This window comes from Delphinapterus leucas, chromosome 14, assembly GCF_059928025.1.
Source record: "Delphinapterus leucas isolate spDelLeu-1000000601 "Yukka" chromosome 14, BTC_Dleu_Yukka2, whole genome shotgun sequence".
Taxonomy (NCBI): domain Eukaryota; kingdom Metazoa; phylum Chordata; class Mammalia; order Artiodactyla; family Monodontidae; genus Delphinapterus; species Delphinapterus leucas.
In genome coordinates this window covers 17,949,937-17,968,568 of record NC_143142.1, presented here as the reverse complement: position 1 = coordinate 17,968,568, position 18,632 = coordinate 17,949,937, and the positions used below count along the sequence as shown (strand labels likewise).

General features: G+C 45.8%; 1 protein-coding gene across 2 annotated transcripts in view; it reads right to left on the bottom strand.

The window, feature by feature from the left end:
• SVOP (SV2 related protein) overlaps positions 1 to 18,632 on the bottom strand; it is an 83,550-nt gene that overhangs the window by 41,980 nt on the left and 22,938 nt on the right. For both annotated transcript variants that reach the window (XM_089894604.1, XM_022551007.3), the window contains 4 exons: positions 18,249 to 18,334; positions 16,698 to 16,796; positions 12,220 to 12,291; positions 5,728 to 5,852 (listed from right to left, as the gene is read on the bottom strand). In XM_089894604.1, coding sequence (XP_089750730.1) covers positions 5,728 to 5,852; positions 12,220 to 12,291; positions 16,698 to 16,796; positions 18,249 to 18,326 — 374 coding nt within the window. In that variant the 5' untranslated portion in view covers positions 18,327 to 18,334. The remainder of the gene's footprint in view (positions 1 to 5,727; positions 5,853 to 12,219; positions 12,292 to 16,697; positions 16,797 to 18,248; positions 18,335 to 18,632) is intronic.

The following is an 18,632-nucleotide window of genomic DNA, read 5'->3' as shown; positions in this document are numbered from 1 at the left end:
CACTGACATTATTATTATCACCATCACTACTAATGCTACTGTTATCACCAAGGACCAATGTGAACACCTACTCTGAGGGAAGAGAGAAAAGAAAGAAGAAATAAAGGGAGAGGAGGAGTTAGAAAGGCAAAAATTAGGGCAGAGGGATGGGTTCCTTATTAACAGTATAATTTCTGTATGAATTGGTGGATGTTAGCTAAACTTACTGTGTTAATAATTTGCAAGATATATGTCATTACACTGTACACCTTAAACTTACACAGTGCTGAATGTCAATTCCATCTCAATAAAACTGCAAGAAAAACAATTTTTCAATTAAAAATTTTTAATAATATAATTTGTATTTATACTAAAAATCTGAGTACATTATAAGGACTTGTGATTGTTGAGCTTTTAACAATTATATAGCAAAATCTTATTCACTTGGTTTTGTGAGGTGGCACAACTGGGTAAAGTCCTTCTGAATGAATGGAAACTCTTAGTTACATTTAATTACACAAAAAATATCTTCGACTAAATGTTTCCAAATAATGAACTTAGGGGAGCCATTTTTATAACTAGATAAGAGCTTTGCATAATTAAGACATGATTATTTTTATGTAAATAGCTGGCGTGAAAGTGCTGGGGAACCAGTGAGTCTCTTGGGTGGCTAAATATTTCTTCTGTAATTTTTTTTTGGGGGGGGCCTCGCCACCCGGCATGTGGGATCTTAACTCCCCAACCAGGGATCAAACCCGTGCCCCCTGCAATGGAAGTGCTGGGTCTTAATCACTGGACCACCAGGCAAGTCCCTCTTCTGTAATTTTGTTCGTGGTTTTTATTTGCCCTCCTTTTACTAACCGTGTGACCTTACACATGTTACTGCTTTAAAGCCTCAGTTTTCTTACCTGTAAAATGGAGGTAATCATATCTACGTCTTAAGGCTTTGTGGGTTTAAAATGGTCATGTGCCTGGAATGCAGTAATAGCTCAATAAACAGACAGAAGGGCTATAGCAGCATTAAGTAAATGAACAGCTAAATGGGGAGGCAAGACATTTGGGGTGTGGGGGAAGGGAGCAGGTAGGCAAGCTCAGAACCTTCACGACATCAGTAAGGGGGTAAAGGCCCTTCCCGCTGCTCTGTGTCCTTAATTTTATTTCCCTGGTGTCCTGTACTCTCTGCCTGAAGATCTCTTCCCTTCACAGTCTTAGGGGATGTTTTTTTTTCTCTCCTCTAGTTATTCTGCCATTGGAATCCCATCTGCTTACAGTCTTCCAGAGGTTCCTCAAAATTTCTGTTCTGCTGATAGCACCTTTTTCTTGCTTTCCAGCACTCTTCAAGATTTATTTCTTATACCTTTTATGTCACTTCCAGAAAATGTGGAAGAAGAGGACGTAGAAAAGAGTGTTTCTCATGGCACCATCTTGAAAAAGAATCACTGTGGACATTCTGAATCCCTGGTTCCTTTCCCTTTCATCATATGGAAAGAAAATCCAGGGGGCTGTTTGGAGGCTGTTCTGTTGCCATCTCCCCGAGCATCCCTGGGAAAGGAATTTAATGTGTACCTCTGTGATCTCATTCCTTCCAGCATGAGGGGAAAATGGTCCCCTAGTCAATGAATGGCTCATGAATGAATGGGACAGTGGCTATAACTACAGGAATTCGTGGAGTCAGGCCAGAAGTGGAGCACATTGGCCACAAGCCCCTGCCAGCCCAGATTAATGGGCTTGGCTTAATGGCCTCTGCTTTAAGCTCCAGTGGTTTCTAAGCTCATCCCAGATCCAGGAGTCCATGACAAATGCCTACTGAGCACAGCCCTGGAAGATCAATAATGAAAAAGGGTGGGAAGGACGGAGTTGAACTGAGAGCCTCTAAGTGGCAGACAGTCTGGATTTGTCCCTGTGTTAAGTCCATGTTCTCACATCTCCTTTCCTCCACATTTGTTGTTTCCATAATTATACACCGAGTCCATCGTCCAGCTCACTGATGCCTGAGCCTCTTACCAAAGCCTTCAGCAGACGAGCTGAGTGCTGACATTTTTTGAGTGTCTGCTAGCCACTGTCCTGGGCACTTCACATGCGTTGCCATTTAACATTCTAAGTGACCCATGGGGTAGGTATGCTATTATCCCCATTTTAGAGATGAGAAAACTGAGGTGTAGAAAGGCTTAATGACTTGCCTAAGGATGCACAGCTATTATGTGACAGGGCCAAGGTAGCCTGGTTTTGGAGCCCATGATCCAAGCACCCTGCTTCAGTATTAGCATTCTCCTTTGAGATCACCTCTCCCAGCCTCCCCAAACCGTGACACTCCGGAGGCTCAAGAAGTCAATCACTGAGCTGTTGACCCTCGGAGGGCAGGGGCTGCAGTGGTGCATCACCCCTATCTTCACCCACCAGAGCCAATCTTGCCATTTCTGCTGCCAAAAAGCCAGTCTGCCAGCAACAGAGACCAACATGGAGCCCTCAGGATGGAACCATCCCATGTCACTTGGTGGCGAGTTTTTTACATTGGACATCTTCCATTTGGGAAGAAGCAGTGATTCATCTTGACCGGAAATGGCACATATTCTGGGTACTGGTTTGCCTTTCCTGCCCACAGGGTCTCAGGCAGCATTATTATCTGAGGGCTTTCCAAGTATTTGACCCATTGACACAGGATCCCCTAGTGCATGGGACCAAGGGAGCCGATGTATAACAAAGGAGATGCAGCAGTGGGTATATGACCATGGAATCCACTGGTCCTTCAACATAACATGCCACCCTGGAGCTGCTGGCCTGAGTGACCGAGCAGCCTTTTGTAGGTGCCGTGGAGGTGTCAGCTTGGAGATGATACCCTGTGAGGACGGGGCACTAACTTCTAGGACACAATATACCCTTAAATCAATGATTATTACATGGCGCTGTGTAGAAAGAAGACATGGTTCTGGAAATCTAAGAGTCGAAGTAGAAGTGGCCTTCATTGCCATCATTCCCAGTGACCCACTTGGGGGGGTCTGTGCTTCCTCCATTCTGCATCTTCTAGGCTCTGTGGGTCTGGAGGTCCTGGTTCCCAGAGAGAATATGCTTCCACCAGGGTACGCAGCAAGAATCCAATAACTTAAACAAAAGCTATCACCTAGTGACTTTGGGTTCCTTGTGTCAAGAAATGAGTAGCCATGAAAGAGAGTCATCATTCTGTCCCAGGAATTGATCCTAAGCATCAGGAGGTGGTAGGATTACTGTTATCTACTTGGGTACCTAGGTGATACACGGGACGTCTCTTGGTAATCCCCCTGCCCAGTCTTGGTGTTAAATGGACGGGCAGCAGCAATGACCTGAGAAGGGCGTGGTAACAAGGGGCCTCATCTAGATCAGCAGAGGTACTAGCCAAAGGTGAGGAGAATCTAGAATAGGTGGCAGAGGGCAGAGAATAATACACATCGGCTGCAGTCATGAGGCCAGAAGCCATAGCAGGGACTGTAGGTTGTCTCACTAGCCATCCTTTTATAAGTCTTTTCAGGGAAAAGACCAACCAGAATCCTGGAAGAGCTGTTCCCAGACGGGGTGAACTTATTATACGATGTGAGCACATCCAAAGAGTCCAGGGAATGGACTGTAGTGGATGCTGTGATGCACCCCCTGGATTCCCCCTTCAGGGCTGAGGCATACGGTCCCTCTGGAATGACCAGGAGTACTGCCTGCTAAGAGCTCAGAATTGAGGCCCTTGCAGGAATTGCCTTGGCCAAAAATAGCTGACTTCCCCAAGGTCATGTTCCCTCCTCGCGGACAGCCCACATCCAAGGTGGCTGATGTGAGGGTACAAGGGCCCAGCCCCCATGCCTCAATTTGGAACAACCCTAAAAAGCCATCCCAGCTTCCGAACCCCTACAGGATTGGCTGAGGCCCCCATCAGCTGTTACAATCGCATTGCCACTCAGCTTCTCCCTCTGCCCGTGCCCGTTTTTCTCACTCCCTTACAGGTGTTGATCCTGGCCCCCTCTTGCACACAAATCTCTATCTCAGTCTGTTTCCCAGGACGCCAGCCTGTAACAGGAACCGTGCCTGTTTGGCTCACTGCTGTACGCCCAGGACGTAGCACTGGCCCACGTCATAGCAGGAGCTCAAGAAATATTGGTTGAATGAATGAACAAACTAGAAAGAAACCACCTGGTCCTTGTGCAAAATTTTCCTCAATTATTGCAGTAGGGTTCCTTATCTCCAACCTGTCCAACCCACCACTGCCAGATTAATACTTTTAAAGTACCTCTCCTGCTCAAGAACTTTCAGTGGCTCCCCACTGTCTATAGACAATCCCTTTGGCCTGGGATTCAAGACCTTTAAGAAGCTTGCCCCGGTCTACCTGTCCCATCTCAGTTTTCAATTCTCATGTATCTCAGCCTAACAAGCTACCTGAACTGGACCATTAGCCTTCCTCAGACTCAGCTACGGCTTCCTCTTTTCATGAAATTCCCTTCCTATGAGATATCCTACATCTTCCCCAGTCTCCTCTGGGCCTTTCCAAATCCTTTTAATCCTTCATAGCAAGGCAGTAAAATGCAATGGTTAGAGCCCAGGCTCTGGAGTTAGAGGGAGTGGGTTCAGATTCCATCTCTGCCTCTTGTAGCTGTGTCACCTGAGGCAAGTTACTTTACCTCTCTGTGCCTCAGTTTCTTTATCTGTAAAATGGGGTTAATAATATAATCTACCTCATAGGGAAATTTGGGGGATTAAATGAGACAATCTGGGCAAACTGTTTAGAACAGCACCTGCTCCTTAATAAACACTAAATATTGGCTATTAATCACCATCCTTGAGAGTGGGGTCAACACACTATTTTTTTTTTTTTTTTTTGGCCACACTGCTGCTTTCAGGATCTTAATTCCCCAACTAGGGATGGAACCCAGGCCCTCGGCAGTGAAAGCGCAGAGTCCTAACCACTGGACTGCCAGAGAATTCCTAAACACACTTTTTCTATGAAGGGCTGAATAGTAAATATGTCAGGTTTGCAGGCCATACAGTCTCTACTGAGACAACTCAACTCTGTTGCTGTAGCATGGAAACAGGTGTAGATAATACATAAATGTATGGTGCGGCTGTGTTCCAATAAAACTTTATTTAGAGACCCAGTAATCAGGTTAGATTCAGCCCACCTGCCACCACCTGCCACCCTCTGCTTCAGGATTCCCCAGTCTCCCAGGAGACAGTGACCTCTTCCTGCAAGTCTGACTACTGTCAGCATCATAACAACAGCAACAACAAAATAACACATAACTTACAGATAATTAGCCCCACCCCCTGTCTCCTGGTTAGGTTAGAAGAGGGTAAGAGGCAGCACGCGGTGTAGTTAAGGGCACAGATGTTACAGGCGGACAGACTCAGGTTCTTAGTTCCACCTGCAGCCTGTGTGACTTGGGCAAATGATTTCACCCGCTGAGACTCAGTTTTCTCAGCTGTAAAGTGGAGACTGCACTAATTCAACACGTCCCCCCAACATCTTCTGGGGCTGCTGTGCTGTGTCAAAGAGAAACGTCCAATCAGTGCTAGCTCTATTATCTTTATTATTTCACATCTACGACCTTCCAGCTACCGTGTTGCTTTTGCTGTTGGTAATCATTATAATACTGACAATGACACTATTCTCTGGCTCCATCAGAGCCCCTGGATACCAGAAGCCCTAGTGTATGTACCATCTTTGCATCCCTCTGAGGCCATGAACATAGTTGGCTGGCTGCCTGGCTGGGTGGCCAGAGCTGGGTCTTTACTTACGACTGGGGGACCCCTCCGATCCCGAAGCCCACCAGGCCCCGGAGCACCAGGATCCAGCTGTACACGGGCGCGAAAGCACTGAGGATGCCATAGTACAGGGTCCAGAGCACACTGATCTTCAGCCCCTGAGGAGAAGGAAGACACAGGGCTTCTCAGCATCTGTAGGTCACATGTCCCCTGCACATGTTCAAAGTCACCAATAGGGTCACGGTAAAGGGTGATCCACACAGCCAAGGGGATGCCCGGGGTTCTCTGCATGGGTGGCACCCACCCTGAGGGGGTGTGGGGGAAAACTGTGGGTCATTCTTGGTTGTCCCAATGATCGGCATTTAACAGATACATCCCAGAGATGTTAGATGTCTCACAGCGCGTGAGACCTAATAAAGACTTATCCTGTGTCCTGCACCAGCTCCAGTCAAACTTCCCACCCTACCGTCGTGCAGTTGAAAACTGTTTATGGTTATCAGCGCCTAGATCTTCACTCTAGTTTACATATAAACAGGATTTTGGAAGGTGGGTCACGTAATTTTTCAGGAATGCAACTTCTAGGTAAATCAAAGGAGGATACACTTTGTTTTATCCAGAATTTTACAAAATGGTCCATCATTTCAGAAAACCGTGTTGCCAATGGCAACGCTGCATGTGATAGCTGAGTGACTGAGGGAACACTTCGGCATCTGTCTGCATTCATAGGGCTTCTATGTGTATCTATGAATAGATTGATCTGAATCTTATTTCAAAACGTCAGATATAAAGAAAAAGCATTGACAAGATTCCTTTAAATCCAAACTTATTTATAATTGGGGCAAATAGTAACTACTTCCTTTTAGGATCTAGGCAGAGTTGTGTGTAAATATTTGCATATTGAAAGTAAATTTATTAATTACCTCCTTTAAAAATTTTCTCCCTTGTATCATAGTTAGAGCATTATAACTGACTTCTTTTTTATTATTTTTATTTTTTTATTTAATTTTTTTTGGCCACGCCGCGAGGCTTGCGGGATCTTAGTTCTCTGGCCAAGGATCGAACCCCGGCCTCTGGCAGTGCAAGCATGAAGTCCCAACCACTGGACCACCAAGGAAGTCCCTGACTTCTTTTTTAAAACTGTGTAAGCAACTAGGTTATTTTATCTTTGAAATTATTTCTGGATTATTAGGGGCACTATTAAAAATTTTATAATTTTTTTAAATAAAGGGGACACTGTAGGGAATTCCCTGGCGGTCCAGTGGTTAGGACTCAGTGCTTTCACTGCCATGCCCTGTGTTCGATCCCTGGTCAGGGAACTAATATCCCGCAAGCCGCATGGTGCAGCCAAAAAAAAAAAAAAAAGACATTGTATTTGATGGGGTTGAAAACCTCCTAGGAACACAATACTGCAGGACAAACCTGGTACATATTCCTGGAGTGTCAATTACCCTTAGAGACTGAGAAAACATTAAGGGTGAATGTAATTTAAAATAGAGTTTTTATAACACAACCAACACCAAATGTATTATGGAGTAGAATGCAAATTTAACATGAATTTTAGACCCGCCACATGAGGTCTGAGCAGACCTCCTTCTGCAGCACTGTTCCTAAATCTGTAGGACTGAGTTCACCCTTCTGCCAGCTCCCCATACCCCCATGCTTCAGGGAGAAAGTGTGAGACATACTAATTTTAGCTTTAAAATGAAAATGAATTAAAAGTGACTAGAGAGGGAATTTGGAGGTCTACCAGATGATTTCAGGTCTTTTGGAAAATGATTTTAGGTGGAAGAGAGAATGTTTTAAATAACTTTGCATCGCCTTGCAAGCAGGCGATCTCCTTTTCATTTTAACCTTCACTTGTCTGATTACGCCCAAGAGGAAGTATCCATGTGGTGCTGGTCTTTTTTGTCTAAATTTATTTATTTATTTATGGCTACATTGGGTCTTTGTTGCTGCCTGCCGGCTTTCTCTAGCTGCGGCGAGTGGGGGCTACTCTTCGCTGTGGTGCGCGGGCTTCTCACTGCGGTGGCTTCTCTTGTGCGGAGCAAGGGCTCTATTCGCGCGGGCTTCAGTAGTTGTGGCTCATGGGCTTAGTTGTTCTAAGACATGTGGGATCTTCCCGGACCAGAACTTGAATCCGTGTTCCCTGCATTGGCAGATGGATTCTTAACCCTGCTGGTCTGTCTTTAACACCTTTTTAAACATCTGCTAATCTCTCACTTTAACAGAGAGGGCAGTGGGGCAACCATACCAGCCAGAATTTTTTTTAATTAATTAATTTATTTATTTATTTTGGGCCGTGCTGGGTCTTCGTTGCTGCGCGCGGGCTTTCTCTAGTTGACGCGAGCAGGGGCTACTCTACGTTGCGGTGCGTGGGCTTCTTATTGCGGTGGCTTCTCTTATTGCGGTGGCTTCTCTTGTTGCGGAGCACGGGCTCTAGGCCCGCGGGTTTCAATAGTTGTGGCACAAGGGCTCAGTAGTTGTGGCTTGCGGGTTGTAGAGGGCAGGCTCAGTAGCTGTGGCTCAGGGGCTTAGTTGCTCCGCACCATGTGGGATCTTCCCGGACCAGACCTTGAACCCGTGTCCCCTGCATTGGCAGGAAGATTCTTAACCACTGCGCCACCAGGGAAGCCCCCAGCTAGAATTTTATAACATTGTTTTCTTTGTATTTATTTTTGCAGCTACTTCCTATTTACTGCAGTTGCTATTGATTTCCCACTTAAGACTCTCTATCAAGTTTCCTTTTCAAAAAACATGCATTTAAGGATTTTAAAAAATGTTGATATAAAGAAAGATATTAAGTATATAAGAGAACAGGTGGAGCAGGAATTATTCAAGGCCAGGAAAACCTGGATCTATTGTAATAATGAATAACAATAATAATCAATAAATAATAAAGCAACCTTTCTGTTCCCCTAAACCCAGGGCTATGATATTGGTACCTGCCACACATATACTTGGTTCCTTTCTTTTGGCTTAAGCTAACTTAATAGGGATTTTCTTCCTTGGAACCCAACAAGTCTTGAATCAGTAACAAGACATCATTAGCAGCAGAGAAAATAAAAGAACAGAAGGAAAACAGCAGGAGGAGAGGAGAGGGGAGAGAGGAGGGCACCCAGACTGGCACATGGCAGCCAAGCCTCTCTCACGGGGCTGCCCGGCAACTGTGCTATCCCAGTGAGGTCACCGGGTGCCCCCATACCAGGCAGCAGAGACAAGCAGGCTGATCTGTCCTATCAGGTCATAGCAGGGTACAGCTGGCTCTGCATTTGCCCGCCTATGCCAGGGCTTTCCAGCTGCCCAGAAAATGAGGACTCAGCAACCATTTGGAAGTACTGTTATAGCTATTGCAAAGGCACCAGCAGTGCCAACAAGCCCCATCTAAGCACTGCTTGGGGACTCTGCAGAAATGTCCTTTGGGCTTCTCATCACCTACAGTTGTCATTCTACCTAACATCTGTTCTGCCTTTTAGATTGTTACCCCTCCCTCCCTTCCTCCCTCCCTTCCTTTCTTCCTTCCATATCTATTAAGCATCCTCTGTATACCAGGCTCTAGAGATAGATGGATATTATACATTTATTAATTTGCTGATTCAGTTATTCATTCAACAATAAGCATGTATTGAGTGACTGCAGTATACCAGACACTTAGAGATACTGATATATATTATTCATTCATTCAATACACAGGTATCGAACACCTGTTGTGTGCCCAGCACTAGAGGTACTGAAATGTATCATTCATTCATTCACTCATTTGTTCACTATACATGTATTGAGCACCTGTTGTGTGCCTGGCAGTTGAGGTCCTAATATACATTATTCATTCATTCATCCATTCACTCTGCACACATTGACAGCCTACTGCTTGCTAAGCACTTGGCTTTGTCCTGGGCTAGGACAGGCCACATGACAGCCAGAGTCTCTGACTTCATGGAACTTTCATTTGCATTTCTTAAATCGCAGCCCCATCATTACACTGGATCCTCACAGTGGCCTGTGGAAAGACGTTATTTTCATGACCACTTTATAAATCAGCACGTTGAGGGCCGACAGAGTTGAGTGATTTGTTCAGGATCAGCAGAGTCAAAACTGGAGCCAGGATTTCTAATGCCCGAAGCTGTACTTTGAAAGAGCCACTCCCCTTCTCCAGGACCTTTGATGGCTCCCCATTACCTCTGGCAGAGAACATACGCACATGATGCAGGTGTAAATGCAGTGAGGACAGGTGGGCCTGGGTGAATGAAAGAGAACTTGCCCTGCCTTGCCAGCCTCAGCTCCAGACGAAAGCTAACATCACAGAGTGTGGATCCCAAGCTGCCGGATAACGCAGCTTTCCAAAAACCCACACCTCTTTTTACTTTTATGCAAAAATATGTGATTTTTGAAACGGAGGCAACTGATTCAAAATCCCATAAAGCATTGCATGGGATAAATCATACACATCTGGGGGCCACATTTGGCTCATGGCCCACCTGTTTGCCACCTGGAGCCTGGAAAGGCTTTCATCTTGCTGCCACTTGGATGCCAGGCCTGCAACCCCAAAGGAGCATGCTGATCTCATTGCCATGAGCATTGCTCAGTCTCCTGCAGGACTGTCTGGCTCAAGCCTCCTGGTACTCGCCAATCTTTCTCAAGCACAAGGAAAATAGTCACAGGCAAGGAAACCCGAGGATCTTCAAAATATTGAAAAGAGAGGCCCAGTGCCTGCCAGCCACCTCCTTTTCCTCCTTAGAGATAACGTGGTCCTGTAGCCTTTGAACTAGAGGATGACCTGATCACATTCTAAATCTTTTTTTTTCGAGTCCCAACCAAAAGTAGTTACCATTAATCACGGGCTAACCATGCATCTGTAAATACTGTTCTAAGTGTATTATATACATTTTCTTTTTTTTTTTATTTTTTCGGTACGCGGGCCTCTCACCATTGTGGCCTCTCCAGCTGCGGAGCACAGGCTCCGGAAGCACAGGCTCAGCGGCCATGGCCCACGGGCCCAGCCGCTCCGTGGCATGTGGGATATTCCCGGACCGGGGCATGAACCTGCGTCCCCTGCATCGGCAGGCGGACTCTCAACCACTGCGACACCAGGGAAGCCCTACATTTTCTTATTTAATCCTCCCAGCAATCCTTTGAGTTCCTACTGTTGTCAACCCTATTTTGCCGATGGGAAAACTGAGGCTCAGAGAGGTAAAACAGCTGTCTCAAGGTTACCTCGCTCGACAGGGGGCGCTACGTTATGAACCCGGATGCGTTTATCTCCATCTGCGCAAGGCCACACACGTCGCCCTTCCTTTCTGCGGCTGCCACAAGCCCCCCGGCTGTATAAACTTCTGTAGGAATCAAAGCATTCTCGGGGCTTCCCTGGTGGCGCAGTGGTTGAGAGTCCGCCTGCCAATGCAGGGGACACGGGTTCGTGCCCCGGTCCGGGAAGATCCCACATGCCGCGGAGCGGCTGGGCCCGTAAGCCATGGTCGCTGAGCCTGCGCGTCCGGAGCCTGTGCTCCGCAACGGGAGAGGCCACAACAGTGAGAGGCCCGCATACCGCAAAAAAAAAAAAAAAAAAAAAAAAAAAAGAAAGAAAGAAAAGCGTTCCACCGAGTCCTAACCCCACATGTGATCCTCCTGCAAAGTCACACAGCAGACGCCCTCACAGAAACCTCCCAGCTGAGCCAAGGAAGATCAGGGAGCTAAGAGGAGGTTCTCCAAGCTTGCCAAGGCTCGCCAGCTGTCTGGCTCTCCTGCTGGTCCTGGAGGAGTTCTGGGGAAGCTTTATAATTAGAGCCGGATCCATCCTCCATGAGGTTGGGCCAGAATTCCATGCTGGGGAGAAGGAGGCTCTTCAGTCTGGTGGCACTTTCTCTCTCTCTCTCCGGTCACGCCAGCTTTATGTTGGGTGTGGTATTTAGCAAGCTGCTCAGGAGATCTGGAGGAACCCTCTGCAGACAGCCCCCTCCAGGCTTCATCTATTTGGGGTGGATGAATGTTCAACTAATCAACTGAATTCCAGGGAATCGTTCAGTGATGTCTCCCAGCGGCCAAGGTCAAGGTGATGGATGTGAACTCTGGAGCCAGAGGCACCTGCATTTTAACACCGGCCTTGCCATTTATTGGCACCGTGAGCTTGGCAAATAGGAAGGATAATGGAAATTGAAGAAACATTTCCTCTGTGTCAAGAGCTTTCTGTCACAAGGGTCATTTACTCCCCGTAACAGCCCTATGGGGAAGACTATTATTATACCATTTACAGATGAGGAAACTGTGGCACAGACAGATTGAGCGCCAAGGGGATGGGGGTGGGCACCACCAGCATCTTCCATGTTCTGAAATGCACATCCTTGGGTCCCACTAGGGATATGTGATTTCAAGAGTCCACAGCCTCAGAGCAACGTCTTCTCTTTGCCCTTCAGTGTATCCCTGAATTAATTAGACCCCCACCAAATGCTCAGTCAGCATAAGTTTTGCTACTTTGTCAATGCCATCACAAAGATAACCCAGAGGACACGAGCTTAGGAGAAGTTGCCTTACTGTTTTCCTGCCATACTGGTCTGAGATGTTTCCCCAGAGGGTAGAACTGGACATCATGCCGACAAAGACCACCTGTGTGGGCAAAGACAGTTTCTGTTAGATAATGACATGGAGCATCGTGGAGAAAAGGAACACCAATTTGAAAGTGTCACGTCACACTCCTGTAATAAGAATGAAGCAAGCTTTACTGAGAACGTGTTGAGATGCAAATACTAGTCTACATGCTTCATATTACTGTTTAAGCCTCACAACAATCCCATGGGGCGGGTGCTATTATTATCCCCATTTCACAGATGAGGAAACAGAGACTCAGAGAGGGGAGGTCACATGGGCTGGGTCACACAAGTGTAAGTGATGCAGCCTGGGCTGGAATCAGGCTGCATGGCTGCAGAGCTAGTATTTTACCAATTTCTCACCAAACCCAAGAAATGTCTTATGGCTAAAAAAATGTTAAAGGTTGCAAGGTAGAGTTTGGAGGATATGAAAACAGGAGACAGGAGGTTAGGATGGGAGTTGTAAGCCATTAGCAAGAGACAGCAACCATGGAGTGCTCACTGTGTGCTGGGTAAAGTCCTTGTTCCGTTGTTAACCCTTGATCAGAGCAGATGAGTTATAAATGCTCATACCCATTTTATAGATGGGTAGCTTGAGGTTTAGAAGTTTTAAGAAACCTGCTCTTATCCCAGGGAGGAGAGGGTAGAGACAGGTCTTAAACCCAAACAGGCCGACTAGAGCTCTCTTCACTGTTCTATCCTTTCCGGAGCACTCACCAAGTGTCAGACACCACACTGAATGCTTTTTACATATGTCTTACCTAATTCTCACAGCAGCCCTAAGGAGTGGGTACTATTATTATCCCCAGTTTACATATAAGGCCACTGAGGCCCAGAGACGGGAATGGCACTTCTTAGTGTGGTCTGAACCCAAAAGCATTCCTCCAGGCATGACTTAGAGCAGAGGGCTCCAAACCGGCTACACAGAGGTGTTCCAAGGGAGAAGCAGATTTGGACAGTTTTAAAGGAATTCATTTCCAGGCCTTCAACTTCCATAGAGATTCTTTCCTGAGAACAGGTTAGGGGTCTCACCAGTTCCTTCCTCCCTTTCTCAACCACCCCTCCCCCACTTCTCCCTACCGCATCCTCCCAATGCACCTTTTGAGGTTAAACATTGCTTTGAGGTTAAACCCTCCAGGATGCCTCCAGAAGGAGACACCAATGACACAGTTACAAATCCTTTCGCAAGTCATCTTGATTCCAATTCCATTTTATTATTATTATTTTTTATTTTATTTATTTATTTTTTTGCGGTACGCTGGCCTCTCACTGTTGTGGCCTCTCCCGTTGCGGAGCACAGGCTCCGGACGCGCAGGCTCAGCGGCCATGGCTCACGGGCCCAGCCGCTCCGCGGCATGTGGGATCCTCCCGGACCGGGGCACGAACCCGCGTCCCCTGCATCGGCAGGCGGACTCTCAACCACTGCGCCACCAGGGAAGCCCCATTTTATTATTTTTAACCAAATTGCAGGAGAGCCTAATCAAGCTGTCAGAAAATTAGATCACTAAAAATAATTTTTCATAAACGACTGCCGTGTGCTCTTCGGCACGAAACTTGGAAGTTGTTGGAAAACATCAAGTGGCATTAGTTTATTGAGTTATTACAAAACTCCTTCAGTTTCCTCCCCCCAAAGTTTTTATATGTGAACAAAGCCTTTCATATTCGTATCCATTCAATAAATATGAAAAGTAGGAGTAGCCTAGTGGCTGAACCCTGTCTCATTTTAGCAATAAGTAATGATTCAAGAATGCATGACATAATTGGGAAACACTCCGTAGCCCTCATGAAGAGGTGTGTTCCTGATAAGGTGACTTATGTTTAGCAATTATTTATCAAAATTAATTCTATCTTGTTTTGATCTGTTGTTTATTACTAAAAATTATCATGATAACTTACTGCAGGAGAAAAATGTTAATACTCAGAGCCTTATGATCTCAGAAAATTAAAAACAATAACTTAAAATGTCACAAAAACTATGATAGGGTGACAAATGAAGTACTTTCAAGCATAATAAAACATTACATTAAGATAAAATTATATGGAGAAATGGAATGAAAATACCAGTTCAAGAAGAAAACAAGACAATGCAAAATTTCCAAATTCTTCTGAAGAGCTTATTCATGTTATTTTTACACAGGTGATGGTGGGTAGCAGATAAATATTTCAATTCCATTGGACACATTAAAAAGAGTGATATGGGACTCCCCTGGTGGCGCAGTGGTTAAGAATCTGCCTGCCAGTGCAGGGGACATGGGTTTGAGCCCTGGTCTGGGAAGATCCCACATGACGCCAAACAGCTAAGCTCATGCGCTACTGAGCCTGCACTCTACAGCCCGTGAGCCACAACTACTGAAACCCACGCACCTAGAGCCATGCTCCGCAACAAGAGAAGCCACTGCAATGAGAAGCCCACACACAACAATGAGTAGCCCCCGCTCGCCGCAACTAGAAAAAGCCCACGCGCAGCAACGGAGACCTGACGCAGCCAAAAATAAATAAATAGATAAATAAATAAATAAATTTTTAAAAAATAAAAAATGAAAAGAGTGATATGAAAGTTTTATTTGAACTTTTAATATTTCAATACTCCAGAAATTATATATGCTGCAACTATAATTTTAAAGTTTTAACGTCAATTTAAAAACTTGTGAGACTCCTGGGGGCTGCATAGTTTTTACACAATTCTTTTCTAGATTAGCGAGAGCAAAAGTGTTTGATGATTACTGTCTTGGGGTAAAGTGTGGCCTTAGTCATGTGCTAAATGATATCCTTACATCCCGAAAGAGTCAAGCATCCCTGTAAACACCCATTTTCCCCCATTCTCACTCTCCCAGGGGAGACCTAGGCACCGCAGGGTACTGGTTATATATCACAGTAATTACGGTAATCTCACACAGTATTGCCTGTGACAGCAACGACGGTCAGTCTCATCCTTCTTATGTACTTTATGCAGCTGAAGCAGCTCCTGCAGTGCCCTAACTTTTCTGCAGAAAACTTGACCATGGAACTTCACTGCTTTACTAGCCCATGAGTCCAAACCTGATACCATAGGAAAGTGATCCAGGGCAGTAAGCTGGGGGCAGGGGCTCTGAGTCTGCCTGGCCTTGATTTCAATCCTGCCTCTGCCTCTGATAGGCTGTGTGAGTTTGGGCAAGTCATCGCACCTGTCTGAGACTTAGTGTCCTTATCTGTAGAAATGGGAGGAGTAATAACAGCACCTCTTTCATAGGTTGAGAGGTTTAAAGAGGTAAAGCATGGACAACCCCTAGCACAGATGCTGGCATATAAGTGCTCATTGATAAATGGTGGCTGTTAGGAACCAATGACAAGGGATCAAAAAGGCCTCGCATCACAAAAACACAGACCTGTGATTATTCCTTAGGAGGTATTAGTGAGAATGAGGAAAGAAAGAAGCGTCATTTACCCGACCTCTACCATGTGCTGGGCACTCTAGGGCTTTTGTCGACCATCCGAAGTCAGACAGGCGTTATCACCCCCATTTTGCACCCCCATTTTGCAGAGCCGAAAGTGTCTCGTTCAAGGTCCCTCATCTCAAGGTAACTAAACCACAAAAATCCAGATGTATGCGCTTATGAAGTTCCTTATTGCCTTGTTGCCAAAGGCCAAAGGCACTCAGGCCATTCTTGAACAGCTGTCCATAGAAAAACAGCATTCTGGGAGACATTCCTAGTCAGCAATGACTCTGCCACTAGCTAGGCTGTGTGACCTTTTGTGAGTGACTTAACCTCTCTGCACTCATCTTCCTCAGCTCATAATAGTACCTACCTCATAGCATTGTGAGGATTAAAAAGCACAATGTATATTGCACATATATTGTATACAGTGTATATAAAGCCATTTGCACTGTAAATGCTCAATAAACATTAGCTTTTGTGGGTATCATTATTTTTATCCTCTTATCCAGCCTGGCCATTCCCCTCCCTTTTAGAAGATTGCCGTTGAACTATCTCTGACAAAAATTAAGCGTCTGACTCATGCTCCTCCAAGCCTTAGTTCCAGGGAGCAGCAGCTCCTATGATTTACTGAACATGTACTATGTTGTTTCCAATCCTCAAGTCACCCTCACATGGGAGGAACTGGCATCTTTTTGGAAGAGTGAGGCTTATAAGGTTTAAGTGATACGATCAGGTGCGTTCCAGCTTCCTGGCAATTGAGCAGGATATCTGGGGCCCCCAGGTAGCTGGAACCCCCAGGAGAGGTTAGAGTTGGCTGCAAAGCTGCCAGGATACGTGAGATGCAGAAGGGAGGAGGAATCTGAGGTAATGGTGTTTCCATTCAGGGTTTAAGTCTTTTCTGTTGAGTCCTTGGCAGCAGAAGGAGGAGGGGGACATCCTACAGAAACCACCCCTCCCCCCGGGGAGACCAGAAATGTGCACAAAAGGAAAGAGCTGCTGGGCTGCCTACCGAGGTCAGCAACGCCACCTGCCAGCTGGGCAGCCGCCACTCGCAGTGCAGCTGCGGCGCAAGGATGCTCAGGATCATCATCTCCATGGCGTCAGCCATCTGCAGGGAGCAAGCAAACATCATGAGGCCAGGATGCTGCCCAGGCCAGGGCCGGCTGGCCCCTCACCAAGTCCACGACCCCAAGCAAGTGTGTACAAAAATCCCTCTTCTACCTTCTGCTGAGTGCCCTATCACACATCAAAACACACTGAAAGTTGGGACTTCCCTGGAGGTCCAGTGGTTAAGACTCCACCCTCCCAATGCAGGGGGCACGGGTTTGACCAGGGCGGGGAAGTAAGATCCTGCATGCTGATCCCGCATGCCGCTGCAGAGCGGTCAAAAATACAATAGATAAATTAAATTTTAAAAACACACTGAAACAAAGCACCGCCTGGAAGGGTGGGATAGGGAGGGTGGGAGGGAGGGAGATGCAAGAGGGAAGAGATATGGGAACATATGTATATGTATAACTGATACACTTTGTTATAAAGCAGAAACTAACACACCATTGTAAAGCAATTATACCCCAATAAAGATGTTAAAAAACAAAACAAAACAAAAAAACACTGAAAGCTCCAGTAGTTAAAACAGTGCGGTGCCATGCAGGAATTGACAACTAGACATTCAACATTCTTTGTGTGTGTGTGTTCTCCCGTGTTTGGAAAAACTTAGGGGCACTCCCCGAATGAAGTGGTAAGGTATCATATTTCGAAAATCAGAAAAACATTTTTATAGAGGTAGAGAGACAATGACCTTTTTCTCTTATAGCTCAATTAAAAACTAGTTTCTCTTTGGTCATCGTTCATGTAGAATTGTCAGTATAGTTAATGAGTGACCTTTTAACATTATTAAAACATACTGGGAAGCCCTGGTGGCTAAATACAGTGGTACCTTTACTGGATTAAACAGACAAAGCAATGGCACAGAAATGAGAGTCAAGAAGCAAACCCATGTAGCCGTGGGAATGCGGTGGATGATAAAGGCGGCTCTGCAAATTAGTGGGAAAAATGATGTGGGGAAATTGATGACTGTTTGGAAAACTATGTAGTTAAATCTCAGTCTTGCACTAGTCACAAAAAATCAATTTCAATTGTATTAACGGTCTAGATGCATTATTTGCTTTAGGTAGATTAAGGGAGTTTGACGAGGGCTCATGAGCCCCTTAAAACGAAGGCACATTTTGATCTGTGCATGTTTTTCTAGGGTGAGCCTCACAGATGACATCAGAATCTTATAGAAGCCCTGAGCCTCAAAGGGTTGAGAACCACTTAATTAACCAGAAGCTTCAACTTCTCCTTGAGGGCAATTGTCAACCACACCTAACCTCCACAGCCCCCAACCCCCAGACCTTCATTATCACCCAGGGTCACTCAACCCAAACTCTGCTGATTCAAGCAAAGGCTCTATGCGGAAGGAGCTGTGTCCTTCCATGTAGACCATGGAAAGCCAGTTGAGCAGCACAGGTGTTCCTTGGAAACTGAAGGTGAGGCCACTGTCCCCAGAGATACTTGCCCAAGCCAAGCCGGTGAGAACAGAGAGCTTCCATTGAAATTTTCCAAAACCAATGGCTTCCACCGCATCTTCCACCATGAAAGTATCTGGGAAGGAGAAGGGGGAGGTGGAGGAAGGAGTCAGTGCATCTTGCAGTTGTCCTAGTGTGTGGGGCCTAGGTGGGGGCGGGGGGAGGGTCCCTGGCCAAGCTCTTTAAAGGCAGTGCATGCTGCTTCTAGAACTTATCCTAGAAAAACCTTCCAGCAAGCATGAAGGTATATCTTGCTGCAAAGTCCAACGCAACATTGTTTCTACAAAAGGAAAAACTGGACAACCCAGAATGTCTATCAACAGGGAATTGGTTAAATTATTTTATATATTATATTTAAATGTTTATATATCTAC